The 26,255-nt window shown below is 45.2% G+C and overlaps 1 protein-coding gene across 5 annotated transcripts in view; it reads right to left on the reverse strand.

Moving 5' to 3' along the window:
- SV2B (synaptic vesicle glycoprotein 2B) overlaps positions 1–26,255 on the reverse strand; it is a 243,612-nt gene that overhangs the window by 70,878 nt on the left and 146,479 nt on the right. For all 5 annotated transcript variants that reach the window (XM_060401999.1, XM_012098413.4, XM_060402000.1 and 2 more), the window contains exon 2: positions 25,393–26,178. In XM_060401999.1, the coding sequence (XP_060257982.1) occupies positions 25,393–25,843 (451 nt within the window). In that variant the 5' untranslated portion in view covers positions 25,844–26,178. The remainder of the gene's footprint in view (positions 1–25,392; positions 26,179–26,255) is intronic.

Below are 26,255 nucleotides of genomic sequence, written 5' to 3' on the forward strand. Positions count from 1 at the left end.
CCTCAGCCCCACGTGCTGTGATGGCCTAGAGGGGTGGGGTGAGAGGCAGGTGGTGGGAGGGCGGTCCAAGAGGAAGGGGATATATACAGACACATACCTATAGCCGACTCACTTCACTGTACAGCAGAGAATAACAAAACATTGTGAGGCCATTAGACTCCCTCCCCAAAACTATTCAAATACAAACTTAAAAAAATAAATGCATAAGTGATCAAAGTTACTATTGTTGCTATAAGCAGTCCAGCTTAGAATGGGGCTGGGAACTGAGAGCCATGGGATTGGAAACATGACAATAGGTTGGTGATATTTTAAAATGAAACCAACCATATATCAGAATTTGCAGCAAGGATCAAGACAAGCAAAAGAAACTTATTTATAGTAGCATGCCCTTTAAGTGTACCTTCCTGTCTTCTTACCTAGAAAGGAAGCCAGATTCCAATAAAAAGTTTTTTAGGACAAAAGTTTTTTTCAAATTTATTCTAATAAGACTTTGGCAGGGGACTTCTCCTCTGCCCCAATTCTCTTTCTAAAGTTCCCAGATTAAACATCATCTCCTAAGAGAAGCAAGCCTGATGTTCCAAACTGGGACTCATCAACCTTTCTCTGTAAAGGGTCAAACAATAAATATTTTACTTGCAAATAATTTACTTTACAGATGTCTTGTGGTCTCTGTGACATACGCTTCTTTTCTTTCTTTATAATCCTTTAAAAATATAAAAACAAAAATACAACAAGTCCTCGACATTCAAACAAGTACTGTTTCACAAGCATGGCCATAAATTCAATTTGTTCACGAGTTCAGCCAAGTTAGCGTAGGTACCAACTAACACAGTCAGCTATATAAACTGTACCGTAATAGGTTTATAATGCTTCTCACACAAGTAACACACAAGAAACAAGCACAAAGATAAAGAAAACATTTGTACTCTTACAGTGCAGGACCTTGAAAAGTATAGGACTACAGCACAACAGCTGGCACTCAGGGGCTGGCACTCGGGGGCTGGCACGGAGTGAACAGGCCAGAAGCGTTCATGATGGAGGAGGGAGAGGGGGTGGGAGAGGGCAGAGCTGAAGGGCCGTCAGCAGCAGGAGACGGAGGGCACGCTGGCATGTCACTCACGCCTGATGTTGACGGAAAGCATGTTCACATCTCTGAAAGTTCACAGTTTGAAGGGTCATATGTAGGGGATTGAGCGTAGCACACAAATCACAGCTTGCTGGCTCCTGTCCTGTTCCAAAGGAAATTCTGTCATCTCTGCTGGTCCTTCCACATACTTTATATAACATATGTCTATTTGCTCCAATGTATTTATTGGTTCAATGTTTGTCTCTAGAGGTGCTCCTCACACCGACAGAATATACCCTCAGCCCCAGAGGCAGCAGGTTGAGGAAATAAACAGTCAGATTGTGCTGGCTGAAATGTGATGGGAAAGAAGAGCCCCCTGCAGAATAATCTTTATTTAGCAATTAACCAAGAACAGCGAAGGCATTTCTCTCTCTCTCTCTTTTTTTTTTTTTTTTTGCTTGAATGCATTGAAATTAAATGCATTAATATCCAAGGAAAATTCTGAGCTCCCTTTTTCTGCAACCACTCCAATAATTATTTGACTCATGCATATGCTTTGAAGGAATAAAAAATCAGCCTCTCCAAATGGAACCATTGCCATTCCACTTTATTCTTCAACCAAATATACTTTCCTGAAGGGTAATGTTCTCTTGGACAAGGGCCTGGAAGTCAGTGGTAGCTGTGATAAAGATTGAATATCTAAGGGAACCCCCCCAGGAGAAGTCTCACTTTGCTACCAAGGCATGGAAGAATACCAAGATATCTATGTGCATACCCCTATTAAACCAGATGCCTCGGGTAGGCTGGCCAAGTGCTTTGTTTATATGACATCTGAACGCTTGGAAACTTCTGGGATGAGTAAACACTTTCTCTTGAGCCTAAGTGCTTAGCACAGAAGCTTGGCCTCAACAGTTGGTCTAGTGGAATCCAACCTGCAGTGACTGCAGTGATTCTCCCGCCAATTTGTGTGCAAGCGCTCAGTCATGTCCCACTCTTTCAACCCCACGGACTGCAACCCACCAGGCTCCTTCAGTCCACGGAATTTTCCAGGCAAGGATACTGCCATGGCTTGCCATTTCCTCCTCCAGGGGATCTTCCCCACCCAGGGATCAACCCCACATCTCACATCTCCTGAATTGGCGGGCGGGGTTCTTTACCACTAGCGCCCCCTGGGAAGCCCCAGCACTTTGTGTCAGATAAACTCAAGTGACTGAATCTTTGCAAGTAGGTTAACTTGCCCTGCTGAAGGGAAGTAGGTTAACAGTCTGCTGAAAATTGGACCTCTCCGAAAGGTCACTAAGGCGTTTGGAAACGACGTTTTTCTCTAGTTGCAAGGAGTTGAAGGTCTAGGGGTTACTCTCCAGTGGCAGTGCGCAGGCCTCTCACTGGGGCAGCTTCTCTTGTTGCAGAGCACAACCTCTGGCTGGGGGCACAGGCCTCAGCAGTTGTGGTGCACAGGCCTAGTTGCCCCACAGCATATGGGAATCCAGACCAGGAATCAAACCCATGTCCCCTGCATTGGCAGGCAGACCCTTAACCATCGGACCACCAGGGAAGTCCCACAATTATTGTATCTAAGTAAACTGTTCCCATATCTGATGGAAGAAATCCAGGTTTATAGTTGGGTGACTCATCAAATGATGAATTATGTGCCCCAAATGATGGAGTGTGCTTAGCCACTCAGTAGTGTCCAACTCTCTGTAAGCCCCTGGACTATAGCCTGCCAGGCTCCTCTGTCCATGGGGATTCTCCCAGGCAAGAATACTGGAGTGGGTTGCCATGCCATCCTCCAGGGATCTTCCTAAACCAGGGGTCAAACCCAGGTCTCCCACATTTCAGGCGGATTCTTTACCGCTTGAGACACCAGGGAAACCCAATGATGGAGCCGCTGCCACTGCTGCTGAGTCGCTTCAGTCGTGTCCGACTCTGTGCGACCCCATAGACAGCAGCCCACCAGGCTCCCCCGTCCCTGGGACTCTCCAGGCAAGAACACTGGAGTGGGTTGCCATGTCCTTCTCCAATGCATGAAAGGGAAAAGGGAAAGTGAAGTCACTCAGTCATGCCCGACTCTCAGCGACCCATGGACTGCAGCCCGCCAGGCTCCTCCATCCATGGGATTTTCCAGGCAAGAGTGCTGGAGTGGGGTGCCATTGCCTTCTCCGAAAGATGGAGCAGTCCGTGAGAAAAGACGCATCAATACTATACGAGGATGCCAGGGCTGGAGGCATGTGTCGCTCTGCCTAAGGGTGCGATGCAATCACTCATGCTTGCTCCTTCGGCTATAGAGAAGCCACAGTCCCATGGACGAGCAGAATCATCTGTCTTGGAAGGTCTAGGATCGGGATGTGGCCAACAGACCCAGAAGCAGGGTCTGCAGGTGGATTGGAGAGTTAGAGGGACAGGGACACTTGTTACAGTAGCGTAGCGTAAGGATACGGTCTTTTAAATATATTTTAATAGTAATTCACAACCTTTCGGGGGTCTGTGTTGGGTCTTCATTGCTGTGCAGGCTGTTCTCTAGTTGTGGAGAGCGGGGGCTACTCTCTAGCTGTGGTGCACAGGCGTCTCATTACAGTGGCTTCTTTTGTTGTGGAGCGCAGGCTCTAGGGCGTGCAGGCTGTGGCAGCTGTGGCTTCCAGGCTCTAGAGCACAGGCTCACCAGTTGTGGGGCATGAGCTTAGCTACTCCATGGCATGTGGGATCTTCCTGGATCAGGAACTGAACCCAGGTCTCCCGCATTGGCAGGTGGATTCTTTACCGCTGAGCCATTGGGGAAGCACATAGATAAGGTCTAATCCCAGGAAGAGGTTCTTTCTCCATCCATACTTATGGGAAACTTAAGACCCTGCAAGGGAGCCCAGAGACTCCATCATCCCAGGTGGTGATGCAAAACCAAGCTCAAGCCACAAGGCAATATTCTGAGCCGGTAAGGATACCCAGGCCCCAGACCCCTAGCCATGTCTTTGGTGAGTAGAAGACAGGTCTATAGTCATGGTGGAAGCAACAGTAACAGAAAACACTCAGGATACCAGTGAGGTTTCTGCCCGGGGCTCAGACTAGCCCTGGGGCAAAGGGGTACCTGGCGTGTCCCTTAATCGCCTCTCAAGCTGATAGCAAGAGGCTTTAAGAAATATTCCTTGAGGATGCTGTGAGAATCCTAACATTGCTGTGTTCACATTCCCTGACACTAGAGCCATCTTAGAAAAGCAGAGGTTTCCTTTTGTACCTCTCAGTGCAGGTGAGAAGACGCGTCATCTGGGCTAGAGCTGTAGAGGTGTGACACCTTGGACAGCTCTCCTGGGGACCCTGAGCGCCTCAGCTGTGACCACTACCCATGAGACCCGCAACCCCTCCTCCACTCCACCACGGCCCAGTTGTGGCTGCCACTGTGTTCACGTCCAGAGGCTGGAACAATGTGCCTGATGACACCCAGGACCAATCCAGGGGAATCACAGTAGGCTTATTAGCGGTAGAGTATTTTGGCACCACGGTAAAGAATCCACCTGCCAATGCGGGAGAAGCAGGAGACTCAGGTTCAGTCCCTGGGTCGGGAAGATCTGGAGGAGGAAATGGCAACCCACTCCAGTATCCTTGCCTGGGAAATCCCATGGACAGAGGAGCCTGGGGGGCTACAGTCCATGGGGTTTCAAAGAGTTGGACACAACTGAGTGACTGAGCACATGGCTGAGAACTGGAAGCTGAGTCGGGAATAGCTGACATAAAATCAAGAAAAGAAACTACAATCTTCATGCTGGAATTTGCTCAACCCCACTATCTACATGTCAGTGAGTATGGGAAGAGGGCATAGAGATTAAATAAGCCCAGCCCAATCCTCTGCTTCAAAAACACTCACAATATAGCTGAAATAAATAGGTGGACACAAGAAGTGGTAAAACAGGGCAGGGGCCAGAGAAAGGCCACAGCAAGAACTCTGGCAAGGTGATGGCGGGAAGGAGGGTGGGGGGCAAACTTGGCTGCCCTAGAATAAGCAGACGGTTGGGGTGATGGAAGATGGTCGGAGGGGGAGCAGCGGACCGAGCATCACACAAAAGAATCAGAAGGTGGTGAGGCTGGTTGTTGGCAGAGGTCAAACTCACGACCTTCCCAAACCTGGATGTCTTTTTGATACAATGACTCTGAACAGGCCACCTTGTCTTCAAAGAACATTAGCTTCTATATTAGCGCAGAGTTGATTTACAACTGGGGCTGGAAAAGATCTGTCTTTCTGTCTGGGACACCTAGAGGTCTGGCTCTGACTCATGGCCAAGATAAGGGCAATGAGATTTATGATGTGCTGTTTAAGGTCTGAAACTCCCGTGGCGATCCCGACAGTCAGTTTGTTTACTCATGGTTTCAGCGGTATAACTGGTTACTCAAAACTGCTGGAGCAAAAGCCAGAGGGATGAGCAAATCCCACTGAGAACTTCTGCCTTGAGGTCTTCCGAAAGGGAAGATTTCTTGCACAGATCTTGGTGGTTTTACCTGCAGACAAGTTCATATAAGAATAGGGCCCTCGTGACTATGCCTGTATATCTTTTGAACATCCGGTGCTTGCCTACACGCTCTTTCTCACTTTAAATAAGAACCTATGTGACTGTGGGCTTCCCAGGTGGCGCTAATGACAAAGAAGCCACATGTCGATGCAGGAGACGTGAGACACAGCCTCGATCCCTGGGTCAGGCAGATGCCCTGGAGGAGGGCAGAGCAACCCACTCCCAGGATTCTTGCCTGGGGAATCTCATGGACAGAGGAGACTGGTGGGCTACAGTGCATGGGGTCACAAAAAGTCAGACACGACTGAGCAAGTGAACTGAACTGAGCTAAGCAAACAATTATTTTCATCCAGTTTGAGAATCCTATGTGACAGAGATCTGGGCAGGTTTTAATATTAGTATGTTAGGAAAGTGAGTCTTCACGCTTTTGTTGAAATAAAATGTATCTCATGGATCAAACCTCTTAATTTTTTTTATTCTTATGACAATTACTCTTTTCTCTTTACCTTTGGTGGCTCAGAGGGTAAAGAATCTGCCTGCAATGCAAGAGACCTGGGTTCGATCCCTGGGTTGAGAAGATCCCCTGGAGGAGGAAATGGCAACCCACTCCAGTATTCTTGCCTGGGAGATCCCACGGACAGAGGAGCCTGGAGGGTTACAGTCTACGGGGTTGCAAAGATTCGGACATGACTGAGCAACTTAGCATGCACACAAAAGTGATGCTCTTTCCCATCTGAGTCTTCACACTGCTTGTTTCTCCATCTGGCATGTTCAGATCTTTGCACGGCTGGCTCCTTCCCATAGTCCAGGCCAAAGCTTCCCTGGCCACCCATCCACGGGGTCTCTCCCTCCAATAGATGGAATCACAAAGGCCAGTTAGAGGCCATTATAAACCCAGGTGGGTGACAGTGACCACTTGGCAGGGTGGTCGGTGGCAGTGGAAGCAGTAACAAGGGGCTGGATTCTGGGTGTATTTTAAAGGTAGGGTCAAAAAGCTTCCCCGGTCCAGTGGTTAAGAATTTGCCTTGCAATGCAGAGGATGTGAGTTCAGTCCCGGGTCAGGGAACTAAGACCCCACATGCCACGGAGCAACTAAGCCACGTGACACAGCTAGAGACTCTGTGAACTGCAACAAAAGATCCCACCTACCGCAGCTAAAACCCAACTCAGCTAAATACATACACAAATATCCTAAAACTTTAAAGTAAAGTCAAGAGGATAGATGACATAGGAAGCAGAGATTAGGCCAGTTCAGTCCAGTTCAGTCTCTGAGTCCTGTCTGACTCTTTGCAACCCCATGGTCTGCAGCAAGCCAGGCTTCCCTGTCCATCACCAACTCCTGGAGCTTGCTCAGACTCATGTCCATCAAGTCGGTAATGCTATCCAACCATCTCGTCCTGTGTCCTCCCCTTCTCTTCTTGCCTTCAATCTTTCCCAGCATCAGGGTCCTTTCCAATGAGTCAGCTCCTAGTATCAGGTGGCCAAAGTATTGGAGCTTCAGCTTCAGAATCAGTCCTTCCAATGAATATTTAGGACTGATTTCCTTTAGGATTGACTGGTTGGATATCCTTGCAGTACAAGGGACTCTCAAGAGTCTTCTCCAACACTGCAGTTCAAAAGCATCAATTCTTCGATGCTCAGCTTTCTTTATGGTCCAATTTCCACATCCATACATGACTACTAGAAAAACCAGAGCTTTGACTAGACAGACCTTTGTCAGCAAACTAATGTCTCTACTTTTTAATATTCTGTCTAGGTTGGTCATAGCTTTTCTTCCAAAGAGCAAGCGTCCTTTAATTTTATGACTGCAGTCACCATCTGCAGTGGTTCTGGAGCCCAAGAAAATAAAGTCTGTCACTATTTCCATTGTTTCCCCATCTATTTGCCATGAAGGGATGGGACCAGATGCCATGATCTTCATTTTTTGAATGTTGAGTTTTAAGCCAGCTTTTTCACTTTCCTCTTTGATTTTTATCAAGAGGATCTTTAGTTCCTCTTTGCTTTCTGCCATAAGGGTGGTGTCATCTGCTTATCTGAGGTTATTGATATTTCCCCTGGCAATCTTGATTCCAGCTTGTGCTTCATCCAGCCCAGCATTTCAGATCTCCAAAAGAGAGGGGAGAGAGAGGACCTTCTCTGGCTGAGTAGTGACATGTTCCACTGTTAAAGGGCCTGGAAGATAAAGAGAAACCAGCAGTGGAGAATGAGGAGGAGTAGCCAGTGGAGCAGCAGGAAAACTGGAGGCAGGGATATCCCAGATGTCCAACAAAGACAGTGTGTCAAGGAGGCAGAGGGTTCACCTCTTACAGTGGCTGCCGGCAGGTCAGGAGCACGGAGGACCGAGATTGGACCACGTGGGGGTAATCTAGACAAGAACAGTCTTCTGAAGCGCTGGGGACTAACTTCTCCTCAAAGTCAAGTGAGAATGGGAAGTGAGGACTTGGACTTAGTGGGTTTTACTAAAAATGGAAGAGTCTGTGTGGAGTCAGAATTAGAGAAACAGTAGCATGTTTGTGCACTGATGGGAATGACCCAAGAGAGAAAAGTCAGTGAGGGAGGGGAAGGTGAAAATTATGCAAGTGGTACCCTGGGGAAGTGAAAGGGGAGAGGTATGGAGCCTGGGAATGGACAGGGGAGCCCCATGGCTCGTCCACGGCCACAGGAGGAAGGGGGAAGACCAGAGGCAGCTAGGAAGCCGGTGGGCATGGTGGGAGCCCTTTCTGGATGCTCCTCCGCTTTCTCAGTGAAAGAGGCACTGAGTTCATTACGCTGAGGAGGTGCTAGGAGTTGGACAGCAGAGGTGAGGCACAAAGCAGTCATCAAGGAGCGTGGGCAAGGGAAATGAAGGGTGATGCTGGCGGCACAAGGGCCCCCTCGAGGTTCTTGACGATGAATTTAAAGTGAGGCCAGTGGACCACGTGCTGTGTAGCTCACCAGCCACGTTCAGCTACGGAATGCAGACTCACGAAGAGTAAGGTGCAGGCAGAGCTGGTGAATGCGACAACCTGGAGAAGCACAAGAAACTGATGGTCTGTGCAGGGAGTGGTTATGGTCTGTCCGCAGAACTAAAATCCCGGGAAGAATGTGGTGAGGACAAGAGTGTGGTGAGAGACAGACCAACAGGGTGTGGCTGTCCTGAGGTCGAACCATTCTGACAGTTGGAAGCCTGGATAAGGTGAGTTACAAAGACAGGAGCGGGTACCGACGTTGGGATTTTTGGAGGGGTTAGGGTTATTGATAATAATAAGACCTAGGGTAAGACCAGGACAGTAAGTGATTGGGAGGGGGCTATCATTGCAGAAGACCTTAAGGAATAAAGAGGACATTGGAAAATGCTTATGGAAATCACCAAGAATTATAATGAAAAGAGTGCCAGTAAAGCTGCAACTAAAATCCTCCAGGGGGACTTCCCTGCTGGTCCAGTGGCTGAGATCCTCACTCTCAATGCAGGGGACCCGGGTTCCATCCCTGATCAGGGAACTAGATCTCACATGCTGCCACTAAGAGTTCACACAATACAAATAAAAAATCCCACCTGCCTCAGCTAAGACACAGCACAGCCAAATAAATAAACAATAAATTTTTTAAAAAAGAAAGAAAGGGCATGTCCAGAGTTCTCCTTTATCCATTCTCCTTCTAAATACTATAAGGTTGTAAGTAATGGCTTTTGCCTTATACCCTGTGTTACAGATTATAAGACTTCCCTTTTTAGGACCCAAGGAGAGGTGAGGAAGAGAGGCCAAGGAAAGGATGGGACTTCTTTGGGCTAACTGCACGTCACCAATGGGAGATTGATATATGTCTCTGAGTCAGCAAAATCTCCAGTGTTGAAACAAAAGATGCTCACTCTGCATATTTGCGCAGTCTGGGCCAGTCCCCATGGAGAGAAAGGCATTTACATTCAGTCTGTTCACGGACCCCAGAGGACATGTCAAAAGCTGTTACATTTCCAAGACCATCTATCTGAGTCTCCCGTCTCTCTCCCCTGCCCTGCTAATATCTGAGACTCTCTGGAAATTAAAATTCAATCAGTTGCAAAGAAAAAACCCAACTCATCTGGGCTTGTGCTGTGTAAGAGTTAAAAATACAGAGAGATTTTACAGCCACTGGCCTGCAGAAGGGCATTATAACTGTATAGTCATGAACTCCACATTGAATGTCAACGTTTTGTGTTTTTTTAATTTCTAATTTTCTTTTTATTATTGCTATTCAGTCACAGAAAAGATTAACATCTCTCTAAGAAATTTATTTGAACATATGCCATATGTTGATACAATCGACATAATAATTTTATATGAAGAGAATCCATTGCAGAAGTAACTAATGAGGTGCCCTTACAAGAAAATAAAGGAAAGGCAACAAAAAAAATTCTTTCATATAAAGACTTCTGATGTACATCAATTTTTCAAAATATAAAACCTGAATATTAGAATAAGACAGAACACCGAGGATTAGGAAATGTTCCATGCAGCTGCTTGGCATATGTAGTATATGTATGGGTTGAGTTATAATAAAAATACTGATGTATTATAGTCAATTCTTATAGAGAGCCAGAAACAGAGATTTTCAGTCAAGCATGACTGGACTGACATTGTCTGTCTTCAATTACATGATGAATTTCCGCTGTATGGCAGTCACTCCTGGCCAGCAGTGTCATGATAAATGCTCCGTAAGATATGATATTTCTCCTTGTTCACTTGCAAAACGCGGGTGCCTTTTTAAAATGTTCTACAGGTTCTGATGCTCTACGCTATCTGATGCGATTCCTGGCAGGGGGAGGGTGGAGAGGTCCTTGGTGCCTCCATCGCTCTTGATGCCTCCAGAGCTCCCTAGCTCTGGAGCATTTCTTGGGACCCTTTTCATGGGAGGACGGCAGTGAAGCGCTGAGGCAATATAGCAGCCTCTTCTGGGCCGACAGAGGTGCCTAAGTATCAGATCACCTCAGGTCCCTTGCCTTCCTGATCCTGGCTGGGGTGTGGACTACATCACCCTCCCGCCTACAGAAATACGCTGTAACTGACTCCAGCACACTGATGGAGGCCCAGTGCCCAACTGGCAACTGCGCCTTAACAGAGTGACGCATCTTGCATAAAGGTTGCTCAGGGTTCCACATGCAGTGGGCACAGACGAACATGTCCCACAGAGGGAATGGCAAGGCAGAGGAGAAGCAATGGACTCTCACGGCAGACATGGCTGGTTTCAACTCCTAGAGCCGTCACTAACTAGTTCTCACAAGTTTCATTAACTTCTTAGAGACTGTTTTTTTTTTTTTTAAAGTTTTGTTTAAAAGGATGAAAAGAATGCTTCCTTTGTCGGTTGTTCCAAGCATCAGAAATGTCATACTTAAAATACTTAGTATGAAAGAGCTGGCGCTGGTAGTAAAGAACCCACCTGCCAATGTAGGAGACATGAGAGACACGGGTTCAGTCCCCAGGTGGGGAAGATCCCTGGAGGAGGAAATGGCAACCACTCCGACATTCTTGCCTGGGAAATCCCATGGACAGAGGAGCCTGGCGGGCTACAGTCCATAGGGTCACAAACAGTCAGGCAGGACTGAAGCAACTTAACACACAGTATAAAAAAGTTCATCACATGGTAACTCCCTGGTGGCTCAGTTGGCAAAGAATCTTCCTGCAATACAGGAGACCCAGCTTTGATCCCTGGATCAGGAAGATTCCCCTGGAGAAGGAAATGGCAACCCACTCCAGTATTCTTGCCTGGAAAATCCCATGGACAGAGGAGCCTGGTGGGCTACAGTCCATGAGGTTGCAAAGAGTTGGACATGGCTGAGCATCCACGCATTCCAGTACAAAAGAGTTTATCAGATTGTAAGTATTGCTGGTGGTAGTAGCATGATTATTGTAGTTTGCTTTTAATTTAAAAGAAGGGTAACAGAGTTTGCATCAACACTGGGAAATAATGGACCCTTTAGCATCAGTTCTTTGTTTTCTATGAAGAAATCCATATGTGAGAAAATAAACCTTCCAACCTCATTGCTAGAAAGTCCCCCATAGTGAACACGAGCGGCAGTGAGTGACGACACAGGACAAGAGGCCTACCTTAGCAACCACATGTATCACTTACGGTCTCCAAGCAGCAGTTCCCTCACCCCGTAAACTGGGGATTACCACTCTGATCACCTCACAGTGTCATTTAAAGATCAGATGTGAGTATCTGTGAAAATCACTGATAACCCCTGAAGCACTGTGCAAATGTAAGCAAGGTCTTTGGGTACAGCCCCATTTTTTTTTCCTGCTGGTCAAGGTGTGTGCAAACATCCCATCCATCCCCATGGACACAAGAAGGAAGCCATCTGGGGAGAAGTCCTACACAGCACAGTAAGCGCAAACCCTGACGACCAGCAGCTCCTGCTGACCCTGAGTCTCTGGGTCAACTGCCTAATTCTCTATGCTGGCTGCACAACACAATCGCCAGACCACTGACGGTGATCCCCAAATGCTCTGCCACACCTCACCCACAGAGACTCTGACAGCATTATTCTAGGACAGGGCTTGGTTGCTTTTTTCTAACAGCTCTTCAGGTGATGCAAAAGGGCAGACAGAGGCCAGAACCACTCACCTGGAGCACTGGTTCTCAACTGGAGGTGATCTCATGCCCCCAGGGGACATTTTGCAATATCTGGAGTCATTTTTAGTTACTAGTTATATATATATATATATATATATATATATATATACACACGCATGCTTGGAGCTTCTCTGGTGGGTCAGTGGTAGAGAATCTGCTTGCCATACAGGAGGCACAGGTTTGATCCCTGGGTTGGGAAGATCCCCTGGAGAAGGAAATGGCATCCCAACCTAGTATTCTTGCCCAGGAAATGCCATAGATAGAGGAGCCTGGCGGGCTACAGTCCAGGGGGTCGAAAAGAGATGGGCGTGACTTAGCAAGTAAACAGCAACAATACACACACTTGTACAGAGTGGGCTAGGTATATGTATATGTATGTATTATGTGTATAAATCCAGCCCATGCCTGACCCTGCAACTTGCCCTCCATTCCTAGTTCAGGATTTCTCCCACTCATTCCTGCTGTATTTTCCACGATCTGAAGATTATATTTTCAAGTCTGTGAGTTAAGCTGAAGCTCCAGTACTTTGGCCAGCTCATGTGAAGAGCAGACTCATTGAAAAAGATCCTGATGCTGGGAAAGATTGAAGCCAAAAGGAGAAGAGGGCAGCAGAGGATGAGAGGGTATGAGAGCCTCACTGATGGAACGGACGTGAATTTAAGCAAACTCCAGGAGACAGTGAGGGACAGGGGAGCCTGGAGTGCCGCAGTCCGTGGGATCACAAAGAGTTGGACATGAGTCAGAGACTGAAAAACAATGACAAACGTGGATTTAGAGCTCAGTGGACTTTTTCTAGTTCATTAAAGTTTTCCGTGGTAGGGGCAAATATAGAGGAATCCATATAAATTAATAAAGATCATATTTTTATTCCAAAAATTAGTAAACCATTAGTTAGCAAACATCTTTTATTTAGATCTTGAGGAGTGTGCTTACAACAGTGGAGGAAAAAAAAAAAAAGTCCTTCAAATCTTTGAAGGACTCATGGCCAAAGATGTTCTGTAAGCTGTGTAGACAGAATGTACTGAGACATCTTTGCTACAGTAAAAGTTCAAACAAGTTAGAAGCAGAACATCGTCTGTGGGAGATGGATCACAAGAACAGAATGAGTACTAATTGATTACATACTGTGTGCAGACCCTGAGCTGGACAGTCAGCACAGTGGCATGGTAAGTCACTTCAGTCGTGTCTAATTCTATGTGACCCTATGGACTGTAGTCCCCCAGGCTCCTCTGCCCATGGGATTCTCCAGGCAAAAATATTGGAGTGGGTTGTCACACCCTCCTCCAGGGGATCTTCCTGACCCAGGGATCGAACCCGTGTCTCTAATGCCCCCTGCATTGGCAGGAGGGTTCTTTACTACTCTCACTCAGTTCTCCCAACGGCCCTGAGAGCTAAGGATTCCTCCTAGTCTCCCTCCGCCCCCTCCCCTCCTTCCCCTTCCCCTCTTGCCCTTTCTCTCCTATTTCTTCTCCCTCTTTCTTTATACAATGCTATTTACTCCATGTAAAAGTAAAACACACACAGAAACCCAAATAGCTTTGATTCAATCTTGATTAAAATCAGAGTAGAAATCCAGGATCTGTAAATTTGAACAAGTAGTTAATAATTAGCAGTTGTTGACACAAGTGTTTTCAGACTGAGGTAGGCTCTATCCTTTGATGTAGGACTTAGTTGAAAAGCACACACACACACACACACAAAATAGCAGAGACAAGTGGGAAAAGTGCCTCACTCAAAGCTAAATCCATACTTAACATGTAGCCGACATCATGAAGATGATGATTTTGTTTCAAGACCTTCTCTTTGCAAGGGTTTTCTTAACCCCCAATGGTTAACTGTGAAATTACTTTTCATCTTGAAATTATGATGCTGATTTTGGGGTTGGTTGATTAGCTGGTGGGTTGGTTGGTTTTAGAGGAAACTGTTTTTCTTCATTGTATGTTTGTTACAGAAAATTGAATTTACTCACTAGCTTTGTAATAGTCAACCCTCTGATTATGAATTCACTGATCTTATTATAATAAACACAACCAGCTGTGTAAAAATGTAAAACTCTTGAAGTTAAGAGAGCTTGTCTTCATTGCATAAGTCATCTGTTTTCTTCCTTGAATAAATTAAATAAGAAAAACTGATGTTTACAGCAGAAATATTTTAAAGCTCCACATAAAAATCTCAATTTTTCAAAACACTCAAACGGCCTCTACTATTTCCTCTACATAACAGTCCAGGAATTGCATATTTCCCCTTGGACTATTCCAATAACCTTCAGCCAGCTCTCCCATCTGACAATTCATTCTTCATCAACGTGGGGATTTTGCTAGTTGCTAAACATATCTCCTCCCATTAGACATTCCAGAACTGGGGAAATAGCCACAGAGTAGATTTGGGGTCCTACCAAGCCCACTGTGAGATGGACCTGAGCCAAAACTGCATTGACCACCTGACTTCCTAGTCTGACTGATAGACCACCGTGATGTTCTGAATCTCCTAGAATTAGTGTCAGTCCAGATCCCATAATCCTCAAAAGGTCTGATTATTTCCTTTTCCCCAATGCACAATCATCCTGGCAGAAAGCCAGAAGTCCCCTGGGAGAAACTGGGAGAAAGATTAACCAGTATAAATTTGGGGCAAGGGTACTGTGATCCTTTCTTTAAGGAGACCCAGCTTCCCCTTCATTCACGGATTTGGGGCTTATCAACTGGCTCAAACCTGGGAAATGACTGAGGAACTGTGACCATTTTTTTGAGACAGGTTAGACTTTTGCTCCCTTGACCTGGAATCTTTCTGTTTATACAGATCAAACAAGAATTCAGCAAGCTTCCTATGTATTTCACTTCTGGGAATACCTCAGTCTCCAAGAGTCGGGCTATTCCGGTCACTGTTTTGACTCTGTGGTGCATTACAGCAAGCACATCCTCCTTGACTTTGGTGGTTAAGTGCTGCCCCTTGACCCCTGCCACCCAGGGTCCAGTTACTCCCCCTGCACTTACTTCCTCACTGCAGTGGCTCAAGTCCCCACTCTGAGGTCTGGCTTGCATTTAAGAGTGATCACAGAGGACTTCCCCCATGGGTAAGAATCCCCTGCCAATGCAGGGGACACAGGTTTGACCCCTGGCAGGGAAAGATTCCACCTGCCACGGAAGAACGCATCCATGCGCCACAACTGCTGAGTGTGCGTGCCGCAGCTACTGTAGCCCCTGCCGCCAGAGCCCGTGCTCCGCAGCAAGAGAGGCCACCACAGTGAGAGGCCCACGCGGAAGAGCAGCCCCACTCACTGCAACTAGAGAAAGCCAACACACAGCAACAGAGGCCCGGCACAACCAAGAAACTAAAAACCAAATTTTAAAAAAGATGGCTTATCTTATAAAAAAAAAAATAAGAGTGATCATAGAGCTCTTCAAGAATGTTAGGAGGTGGCCTCACAAATTTATTTCTCATAGACACAGTAAAAAATATATGCTGTGGACCCTCCCAAGATGGGTGCATAGGTTTTAAATGACAAATCCGTTCTACCATTCCAATCTCCCTAAGCCTTTGAATCTCTTCCTCTACATGAAGCCTAGGCAGGTCTGGCACTCAAGTTCATACACTGTGAGCCAGCGTCTGGTCCATGTTTTAGCCACCCAACTAACCAAACCGGTAGAGCCCTTTTCAACTCCTCAGTCTTCAATATTAAATGTTGAATTTTTCTGTTTAGCAGGTCCATTATCAATTAATGCAGCCCGATTCAATTTTATTTTCCTTCCCCATTACCCGACACCCTTAATATCCATTCCCACAAGTGTTTCCTGAACTTCTGTGTAAATTAGAAAACCAAGTAGTTCTTTTGCAGTGTAACAGACCTCCTCATAGGCTTCCCAGGTGGCTCAGTTGTAAAGAACTTGCCTGCCAATGCAGGAGACACAGGTTCAATCCTTGGCTCAGGAAGATCCCCTGGAGAAGGAAATGGCAAGCCACTCCAGTATTCTTGCCTGGGAAATCCATGGGTACAGTCCATGGGATCACAAAAGGTCAGGACATGACTGAGCGTGCATGCAATGCAAAGACTTCTTCATGGGTCTCATTTTGACCCTCACTTTTAGGGACCTGCAGCAACTTGAGTCTAGTTATACAAGTCCAGAGGAAAAGAGGGGGTTGAGGTCCTCAGGAGAATCAACAATGTCTCGCAAGGCAACTGCCACAAGGGAGGCAATTACAGCTTCCTCATCAAAGCAGGGTTAACCCAGATGGAGAGGCTGCTTCTACTGGTGAAGAAGACTCATCAAACTTTAGGAGTTCAGTGCCCTCAGCTTCATCGGGGTCTTCCCATACATCCCCATGCAACTTCCAGGATCTCATTTCTTGCCTATCAACAGTAGACATTCTGTGAGGCTGGGAATTCAACCCTGCACTTGTAATTCAGTCACTTAGAGGATGAGATTCTGGGTTTGGTTGTCAGCAGTCTCAGGAGGTAAACATCTCCTTCAGGGCAGACACAGAAGATCTGGAGTCACTTATGCAGTGCTTGGTGCTGGGAATTTGAGCCCTGAGTTCATTCATTTCTTTTCCCACTTTGTCAATGACATTAGGAGCAACCAGCCAATCTCATACTCATTAATTTGACAAAAATGTTAGTCTAACAAAAGTGGTGACCCAGATCCTTATCTCTTTTAAGTATCTGAACAGGAATATCCAATGAAATTTTGTATATCCCTATGGCCACCTCATGCTGTAAACACAGAAGTGCTCTCTTTGCCATGGAAATAGAGTCAGTGTTGCCTTCCAATCTAACTGGATCACAGGGCTGATTCCAGAAGTTCCAGAATCAATTCAGTAAACATATCCTTAAGATTCTGTTCCCCTAGAACCACGCCCAGTACCAAAATCACTGGAGTAGAGTCATCATCTTAAACCAGCTTGTCACTCTCTTCCTCAAAGTCATTTAATAGCTCTCCATTAAAAGCTCTTCCATTGACTGTGCAATCAAGCCCACCTTCCTAAACATGGCAATCAGTGTGGACTCTGTTAAGGGAGCGCTTGGTTTCCTTTCTATTCTAAAGAACCCCATGATCTAAAAAAATCATAAAAACAACTGATACAATCAAACACAAAAAGATTATATGAGAATTCCTAGTGGTGGATTTCACCATCAAGAGTGTCAGTTTCCATGATACTAAGTAAGCACTTATTGAGCACATGCTGTGTGCCAGGCTCTAGGGTATAGGCGGCCTCTCCTTTCAGGAACTGACACTCTGAATTCAGGGCTAAAGATAAAGCGGCTCATAAATCAAGTGTTCTGCCCTGATGCTCACTGTGAATTTGCATATAAAACAATTAAAGGATAATCTTTTGTGACAGTAGAGTAATACATCCATCTCTGAGCCGCAATGGAAATTCAGTGCACAGTTTATTCTAATGAACCCACTCCTTCTGACATTGCTCCATGTCCTCCCTTAGCTCATACAGACATCAAGCCCCAGGGGTCCCCTATTAGGTTCTAATTCACTGTCTGAAGCTGTAGGACTCCCTGAGCCTTCCCACTGCTGATCGCAAGAAAAGCTAACAGCCAATAAAGTACCCACAGAGCAACTAGGCCCTTTTAGGAAATCCAGATTCTGAAGGCAAAGGTGGAACTGTGGCCTGAAGACAGAGCTCTCTTTCTTCGGATCAGCATGAAGGTGGGAATCACCCACAGTTCCAGCTTAAGGAGTATTTTTACAATTATGGGAAAACCTGGGTGGTAATTTACCAAAGTCAGGCAGAGAAGGACTCTGTCGGTTTGTTTCGTGTGTCATGAATAAGTACTGTCCTAGCTGTAAGGAAATAAGGATTAGAGATGGCAACAATTGGATGTCATTTGAAAAAGAAAATGTCATGCCAGCTAGTCCTTAACTTCCTATCTTCAAGTCTTTTTAAATGATTTTTCCCCTATATATAACCAGAAAATACATAAATAGTAACTAAAAGGGATTAAAAAGAAGTATAGACTCATTCATCAACCACCTAAAATCATGGAAGTCTTTGAGAAGAAGACTCCAAAATCAGCACAAGGACACACAGCCACGGAACAGAAGAGCAGATGTAAAAACAGGCCACTTGACTCTACAACCTGCCAGCCTCAGGTTCTGTCCCTTACACTGTCTGTTTCCTTCACATCTGAACACAGCATTGCCTAACTGCAAAGTGCTGTTTGGTATTCCATGTTTCTCGTCACCATTAGAGCAAAGCACACTGAGTGCTGGGACCTGCCCGCCTTGCATTGCCACGAGGGAATACTACATGGAAATGTTCAGGGATCCTTCTAAAAATAAGAATAACGAATTTAATTAACAGATGAATGCATTCTTCCTGTCTTAAAGGGGACTAACCGCTTCATAAGAGAAAGGGCTGAAGAAAAACAAATATCGTCTATTAACACACATATATATGGAATCTAGAAAGATGGTACTGATGAACCGATTTGCAGGGCAGCCATGGAGACGCAGCCACAGAGAACAGACTTGTACACATGGCAGGTAGGGGGAGGAAGGAGAGGGTGGGAGGAACGGGAGATTACCATGGAAACATATACAGTACCATATGTAAAATAGACAGCCAGCAGGAATTTGCTGTATGACTCAGGGAACTCAAACTGGGGCTCTGTGACAACCTAGAGGGGTGGGAGGGGGTGGGAAGGAGGTTCAAGAGAGAGAGGACTCTTGTACACCTATGGCTGATCCATGTTGTTGTATGGCTGAAACCAACACAATGTTGTAATTATCCTTCAATTGAAAATAAATTTTAAAAAAAAGAAACAACTGCTGAAACTGTGAAAAAAAAAAAAAGAAAAGAAAAAGAACAGGGCTGAACCTTGAATGCTAACATTTTTCATGGGGCTTTTTCTTCCCCAAATGAGACAGTTTTAGATGTGACCCACTAAAACACAACCCTTGAAGGAAGGGTTCACCTTTCATCTTTTTAAAAGCTCAGCAAAGCGGCACAGCAGCACCTAGATATTTTTGTTACATGGCCTAGGGATGCTTCTTTTATCTTCTGAATGGATTCATCCATTTCCAGGAAGAAAAATAACAAAATAGTTCACAATTTGAGGTCTGAATTTGGGAGTGGGAGGAGTTCTCCCTCTGAATTCTTTTCCTGGAACATTAACTAGGGTCAAGTCTAGAGGCATCACTTTCAGTGTCTTTTTTCCTTTTTCTGTTTTGGCCCAACTACATGGCTTGAGAGATTTCAGTTCCCCCACCAGGAATTGAACTCGGGCCAGGGCAGTGAAAATACTGAATCCTAACCACTAGACCACAGGCAACTCCAGTCTTTTTTTTTTTTTTAAATAACAAGAGAGTTAAGAGAATGAGAAGACAGCTCACAGACTGATAGAAAATATTTGCAAAAGACATCTGATAAGAGACAGTTATCCAAAAACTACAAAGAACTCTTAAAACTCAACAATAAGGAAGTAAAAAACCTAACTTAACAACTCCAGTATTCTTGCTTGGAGAATTCCATGGACAGAGGAGCTCGTCGGACTACAGTCCATGGGGTCACACAGAGTCGGACACGACTAAGCGACTTTCACTTTCAAAGACCTTAATAGACACTTCACCAAAGAAGGTATACTTGTTTAGTCACTAAGTCATGTCTGACACTTTTGTGACCCCATGGACTGTGTAGCCCACCAGGCTCCTCTGTACCATAGGATTTCCCAGACAAGAATCCTGGAGAGGGTTGCCATTTCCTCTTCCAGGGGATCTTCTCAACCCAGGGACTGAACCCATGTCTCCTTCATTGGTAGGTGGGTTCTTTACCATTGAGCCACAGGAAGCCATACAGAAGGTATACAGATAGCAAATGAGTATAGGGAATGATGCTCCACATCATAGGTCATCAGAGTAATGCGAGCTAAAACAGCAAGATACCACATCACACCTATTAGAATGACCAAATCCAGAACGCTGAAGACAGCATATACTGCTGAGGATGTGGAGCAACAGAAGCTCTTATACACGCTGCTGGGAATGCAAAATGGTACAGCCCCTTTAGGAGACAGTTTGGCAGTCTCTTACAAAACCAAACTCATTCTTCCCATACAATCCAGCAATCACACACCCTGATACCCAAAGGAGCTGAAAACTAACTATCCATACAAAAACCTGCACATGGACATTTATAGCAGCTTTATTCACAACTGTCAAAGCTTGGAAGCAACCAAGATGCCCTTTGGTAGGCGAATGGATAAATAAAACTGTGGTACATACAAATAATGGAATATTATTCAACCCTAGAAAGGCATTTGCTATCAATCCATCCTAAGACAGGGAGGAAACTTGCATGCATATTACTGAGCAAAAGAAGCCAATTTGAAATGGCTACATACTATATGAGCCCAATTGTACGAAATTCTGGAAAAGGCAAAACCTTATGAAGACAGTAAAAGAAAAAAAAATCAGTGGTTTCCAGAAATTGGGGAAGAGGGAAGGGATGAATAGGTGGAACACGAGGAATTTTTAAGGCAGTGAAAATACTCTGTAAGACACTATAATGACGGCTATGTATCATTATACATTTGTCCAGCTCATTGAATGTATCACACCAAGATTGCACCCTAAGGTATTAATCAAAATAAACAATGGACTTTGGGTGAATAAGATGTGTCAATGTAGGTTCATCAGTTGTAACAATGTACACTCTGGAAGAGGATATGGATAATAGGAGGAAACTATACATATGTAGGGGCAGGGACTTAAGCAAAATATCTGAACACCTTCCTCTCAATTTGTCTGTGAATCTGAAACTGCTCTAAAAAATTGTCTTACGAAAAAACACCAGGGAGGGGAAAGAAAGAACTAGCTTAGCACCTGAAAGAAAAGGTCTTTTCACCAGCCTCGGTAGGGAAGCTTGACCTTCAAAACCTACTATTAATAATCTTGGGTGAAAGGAACTCGCGATGGCACCTGAGAAAATCGAGTCCTGAATTTGGGTGAGTCACCGTGATCAAGCAATCCACTTAGTAATGACAGCAGCCTCCACAGGGACTTCCTTGGTGGTCCACTGGGTAAGACTCTGCTCTCCCAATGAAGGGAGGCCTGGGTTTGATTCCTGGTAGGAGAACAAGATCTCACATGCCACAGCTAAAGATCCCACGTGCCCCCAGGAAGATGGAAGACCCTGTGTGCCACAGAGAAAATCCCTCAAGTCTCAACTAAGACCCAGAGCATTCCAAATAAATAATAAATAAACCCCACGGACAGAGGAGCCTGGCAGGCTACAGTCCATCGGGTCACAAAGAGTTGGACACAACTGAGCAACTAAGCACAATTATTGCTTAGAATGTGTAGAACAGCCTTTTGGACTCTGTGGGAGAGGGAGAGGGTGGGATGATTTGGGAGAATAGCATTGAAACATGTATAATATCATATATGAAACGAGTCGCCAGCTCAGGTTCAATGCATGATACTGGATGCTTGGGGCTGGTGCACTGGGATGACCCAGAGGGATGGTACAGGGAGGGAGGAGGGAGGGGGGTTCAGGATGGGGAACACGTGTATACTTGTGGCAGATTCATGTTGATGTATGGCAAAACCAATACAATATTGTAAAGTAATTAGCCTCCAATTAAAATAAATAAATTAATATTTTAAAAAATAAGTAAAGAAAGAAACAACCTTAGCAATAATAATTAAAATATCTTGAGCACCTATAATGGGCAGCCACCATCTCAGGCAAGTTAAATGCATTAAACTCATTTAGTCCTCAAAAATCCTATGACGTGAGATATCTTTAGCGGCTCCATTTTGCAGAGAAGGAAACTGAGTACAGAGTAGCTAAGTAATTCCCAAAGTCATTCTCCTAAGAATCGGAGGAGGCCGGGTCCACGTGGCTGCAGGGTCCAGGCTGTTCCATGATCTCAGTACAACTGTGCTAAGTTGCTTCAGTCATGTCTGACTCTTCTCAACCCCATGGACTGTAGTCCACCAGGCTCCTCTGTCCATGGGATTTCCCAGGCAAGAGTACTGGAGTGGGTTGCCATTTCCTTCTCCAGGGGATATTTCCAGCCCAGGGATCGAACCTGTGTCTCCTGCATCTCCTGCCTTGGCAGGCAGGTTCTTTACCACCGAGCCACCAGGGAACTGAAACTCACTATAAATGCTGCAGGGAGGCTGTAATAATACAAAGTAACAAGAACTAACAGTAGTTTAGTGGGCAGGGGGCTTACCAGCTTTATCTCATATAATCCTTGCAACAGATGTATCATTACCCTATTCCATATATAGGAAAAATTGATCATTAAAGAAGTGATGACTTGCCCAAGGTCACTTGCCAGGAAAGATAAATGACAAAGCCAGTTGCCAAAACCTTGTTGACAGACACCAGTGTCCACACTGGCAACGTTCCCCACACCATGCTACCTCTCTGTTGGAAGAAATTCATGGTGTTCAGGTACCCTATGGGGTGCCTGATGACTGGAGAGAAGTCTTCCCCATGGCATGACCTCCTTCCTAAAGACCATGCATGAAAGAAAGGCTGTATGGTGTAGCAGAATCAGCACAGATCCTAAAATCAGAAAAACCTGGGTTGAAAGTCCAGCTCCAGCAATTACTATGTGCCATCGAATACAGCTCACTGAGTCTGCTTCCTGATATGTACAAATGGGACCAAAATTCCTATAAGCACCATGGTGACTCTGCAGCTGACATGAGAAAATGCATAGCGAAGCCAGCCTGATGAGACTCTCCAGTCACCCACCTCCCTGGACCCGTTAAGGGGGCCCCCCAGGCACATACGGGAGTCCATCTCTGTCAGGGGTCTGCCTGCCCCTCTTGGGCTGAGTCATAGCATCTTCATCGTAAACACTGAAAGCAAAACTTGACAATGTCGAGTCTCCAGATTGGGACCATGTTTCCTCAATTCCCAGCATTTGCCCTGCGAGCCGGCTGTTAATGAGGTTGTCGGGTACCAGGGTAGTGGAGAGACCAAGAGGGCATGAAGTCATTACTGACATGCCAATTTGGACTAATAGGAATCCAGGGTTTCAGTCGAAACCTGTTTTGTTCCACAAAACAAATTAATGGTCTTGGGAATGTTTAGATCAACAGGCAACAGTTTTGTTTGGTCAGGGGGTTGGGATTCATTTTGGTTTTTGCCCTTTTTAAAAAGTCTGTTGAAACTTGAAGAGACAGCAAAATTTTTAAACAATAAAAAAAAACTCTGGGTGACATCTTGCTTCTTGAGTCATTTCTTTTGTTTATATATACTTGGTCTCTTTTGGTTCCCTGATAGCCATACCTGACAGAGATCTCATAATTTTAAAGGTCCCTTTAACTTTAATTAAACAGGAATAAATAAAAAACGTGGGTGTGTGTGGTTTATTCCACTTAGTGTAACTCATTTCATCCATGTTGTAGCTTGTGTTAGAATTTACTTCTTCTTTAAGGCTGATTTTTTTTTTTCACATTTATATTCATTAGGGATAGTGGCCTGTATGCTTCTTTTTAAAAAGTTTTATTGAAGTATAGCTGATTCACAATGTTGCATAAATTCTTCTGTTCAGCAAAGTGATTCAGATGTATAGGTCTCTCTAAATATAGATAGGTATTTTTCATATTATTTTCCATTACAGCTTATCACAGAATATTGAATATAGTTCCTTGTATGACCTTACGATGTATCCATCCTACATATAACAGTTTGCCTCTGCTAATCCCAGACTCCCATTCCTTCCCTCCCCCTACCCCCACTTCCCTTTGGCAACCACAAATCTATTTACTACATCTGTGAGTCTATAAAACCATTTTTAAAAGCCTCCAGGGATAGTTCTTTATGCAGATGTTTTCTCCATTTTTTTATCCTAGTCCTATTTATTGTGGCTGTAAATCAGGGGCCAGTGAACTATAACCCATAGGCTAAATTCAGCCTGCTACATTTTTCTAAATAAAGTTTTATTGGAACACAGTTGTGCCTGTTTGTTTGCATATTGTCTATGGCCTCTTTTGTGCTAGAGGCAGAGTTGAGTAGTGGCAACAGAGACCATCTAGACCTGTAGAGAAAATGTTTGTCAGTCCCTGCTCTAAAGCAAGCAGTGGGGCCAGAGTGGCACAGAATGTTTGAAAGCATGCATCCTTACCATAATCAAATAATTCTCTGTTAGTGTCTGTCTGTCCTACTTTACATAAGTTCTTTGAGAGGCAAGGACAACATCTACATTGTTCAATATTTTTTTCTCCAGGGCTGGAGCAGAAAGACTAAAACATGGTACACAAACAAGAAATATTTGCTGAGTCAACTAAACTGCTGGACGGATTTTGAGTTCTTGAGGGTCATAACAATTAAAGTGTCTCAGTCTCGAGTAAGAACCTGACTCACGGTAAGTTCTCTGAAACTGTACATTTGCTAAACAATCAACTGTATGGATGGTGAATTTAGAGAATGAATATGTTTTGTAGGACATTTAATGACCAAGACAAGCCCTTGTCTATATTTCGATGAATCTCTTCTATGCCACACTATTTATGCCCACACTCTCTCTAACTTCACAAAATTCTCTGTGCCTCAAGCCCTGAGATCTGAAGTCTGGCTCTGATGGTGCTAGTCTCATCAAGGATTTGCCAAGCTCCCGTCCTCCGTCCCACGGACTCCATCTGTGCCTCACAGTGTGGCTCCCAACAGCCTGAAGGGGCTCAGCGGGTGGCTCAGCCCAGCATTTACCGCCAAGACACACGGGCATTCGGCCCACTAACACTTATATACAAGAGAAACCAGGAGCAGATGCTAACGGATTCTGGAAAGTCAGAGAGGAGCACTGAGTGGAAGAGACACGCACACACACAAAACGAATTTGTTATTTGGATATGGAAGATGACTTAATATAAAGAAGAGAGAAATCAGACTCTCAGGGAGGAGAAGGAAGTATAACCTTTAAAATTTGTGAATCCCTATATTGTACGCCTGTAACTTATATAATACTGTACATCAGCTGTACTTCAATTTAAAAAAAAAAATACTTGGAGAAAAGAACTAAAGTCTTGAAAGTCAGACAGTTCTCAGTAGGAACCTAAGCTCCAATATCTATCAGCTTTGTAAGCCTGTGCCTATTAAAGTCTCTGAGATACAAACACCTTCATGACAAAACGGATGTAAAATGATAGTGCTGCAAGGACATTATGGCAGATTTAAGACGCCCAAGAGTGACAGGTGCTATACAAATTATACCGCTCTTTCCCGCTTCAGATTTTCACGCCACAAAGAGAATGAGCTCTGAAAACTTCTACTTACCAAGCATTCCTTTCTTGGAACTAGAGAGACACATGTCCTTCTCGGCACTGGGCAGGGCAAAACTCACCACGAACACTTCCACCCCATCAGCCATCAGGGCCAAACCCAAAACGAAAAAGAGGGTCCACTGGAAGCGCCCATGGCCACACTCATCAATGATGGTCTCGTACTGGTGCGCCAGCTGCTCCTCGTCTTCCATCCGCTCGGCCTGCAGGTCTGCCTGGCCCCGGAGACCATCTGCCCGGGAGGGCGCCATCTTGGCCTGCTTGGCCTTGACGTCATCTGGGTGAGGGATGCCCTGGTACTCGCCCTCGTAGATCTCGTCTTCCTCATCGTGGCCTTCTGTAACGTCACTCTGCGCATCCTCTTCTGGATTGGACTCGTTGCCACGATAGTAGCCATCACCGGGGGCATAGCCCTCATAGTGGTCCTGATACTTGTAGTCATCCATTCCTCGGTTCTGGGACTGCCTGCTTGCCTCGTGAGCTATATTCCTTTCACTGCGATAGAGGTTTGGGCTGTCTCAATAACCATCATCCATGCTAGGTACAGACGTTTAAATGTAGACTCCTTGGGTGAATGTGACACCCTTTGTCTTTTTGCATTCAGTGGCTACTGGAAGTCTTTGAAAAGTTTCAAAGTCTGGCCTGGTCTCCTTTGGCAATCCAAAGGTGTTGTGTTGAACGTTGATTAGAAATGGGTCCAGCTGTTCTCCTTGACAAGGAGCCCACAGGGCTTGGCAGCTTGCTGACTGGCCTGATTTGTTCTGCCACTGAAGGTTATGCTCTGGAGTGAAAGAAAGGAAAGAGTGTTATGAAATGTAGAAATTCTAGCAAGTTACTCTCAGAATTGAACAAATATAT

The sequence above is a fragment of the Ovis aries genome, chromosome 18 (assembly GCF_016772045.2).
Source record: "Ovis aries strain OAR_USU_Benz2616 breed Rambouillet chromosome 18, ARS-UI_Ramb_v3.0, whole genome shotgun sequence".
Taxonomy (NCBI): domain Eukaryota; kingdom Metazoa; phylum Chordata; class Mammalia; order Artiodactyla; family Bovidae; genus Ovis; species Ovis aries.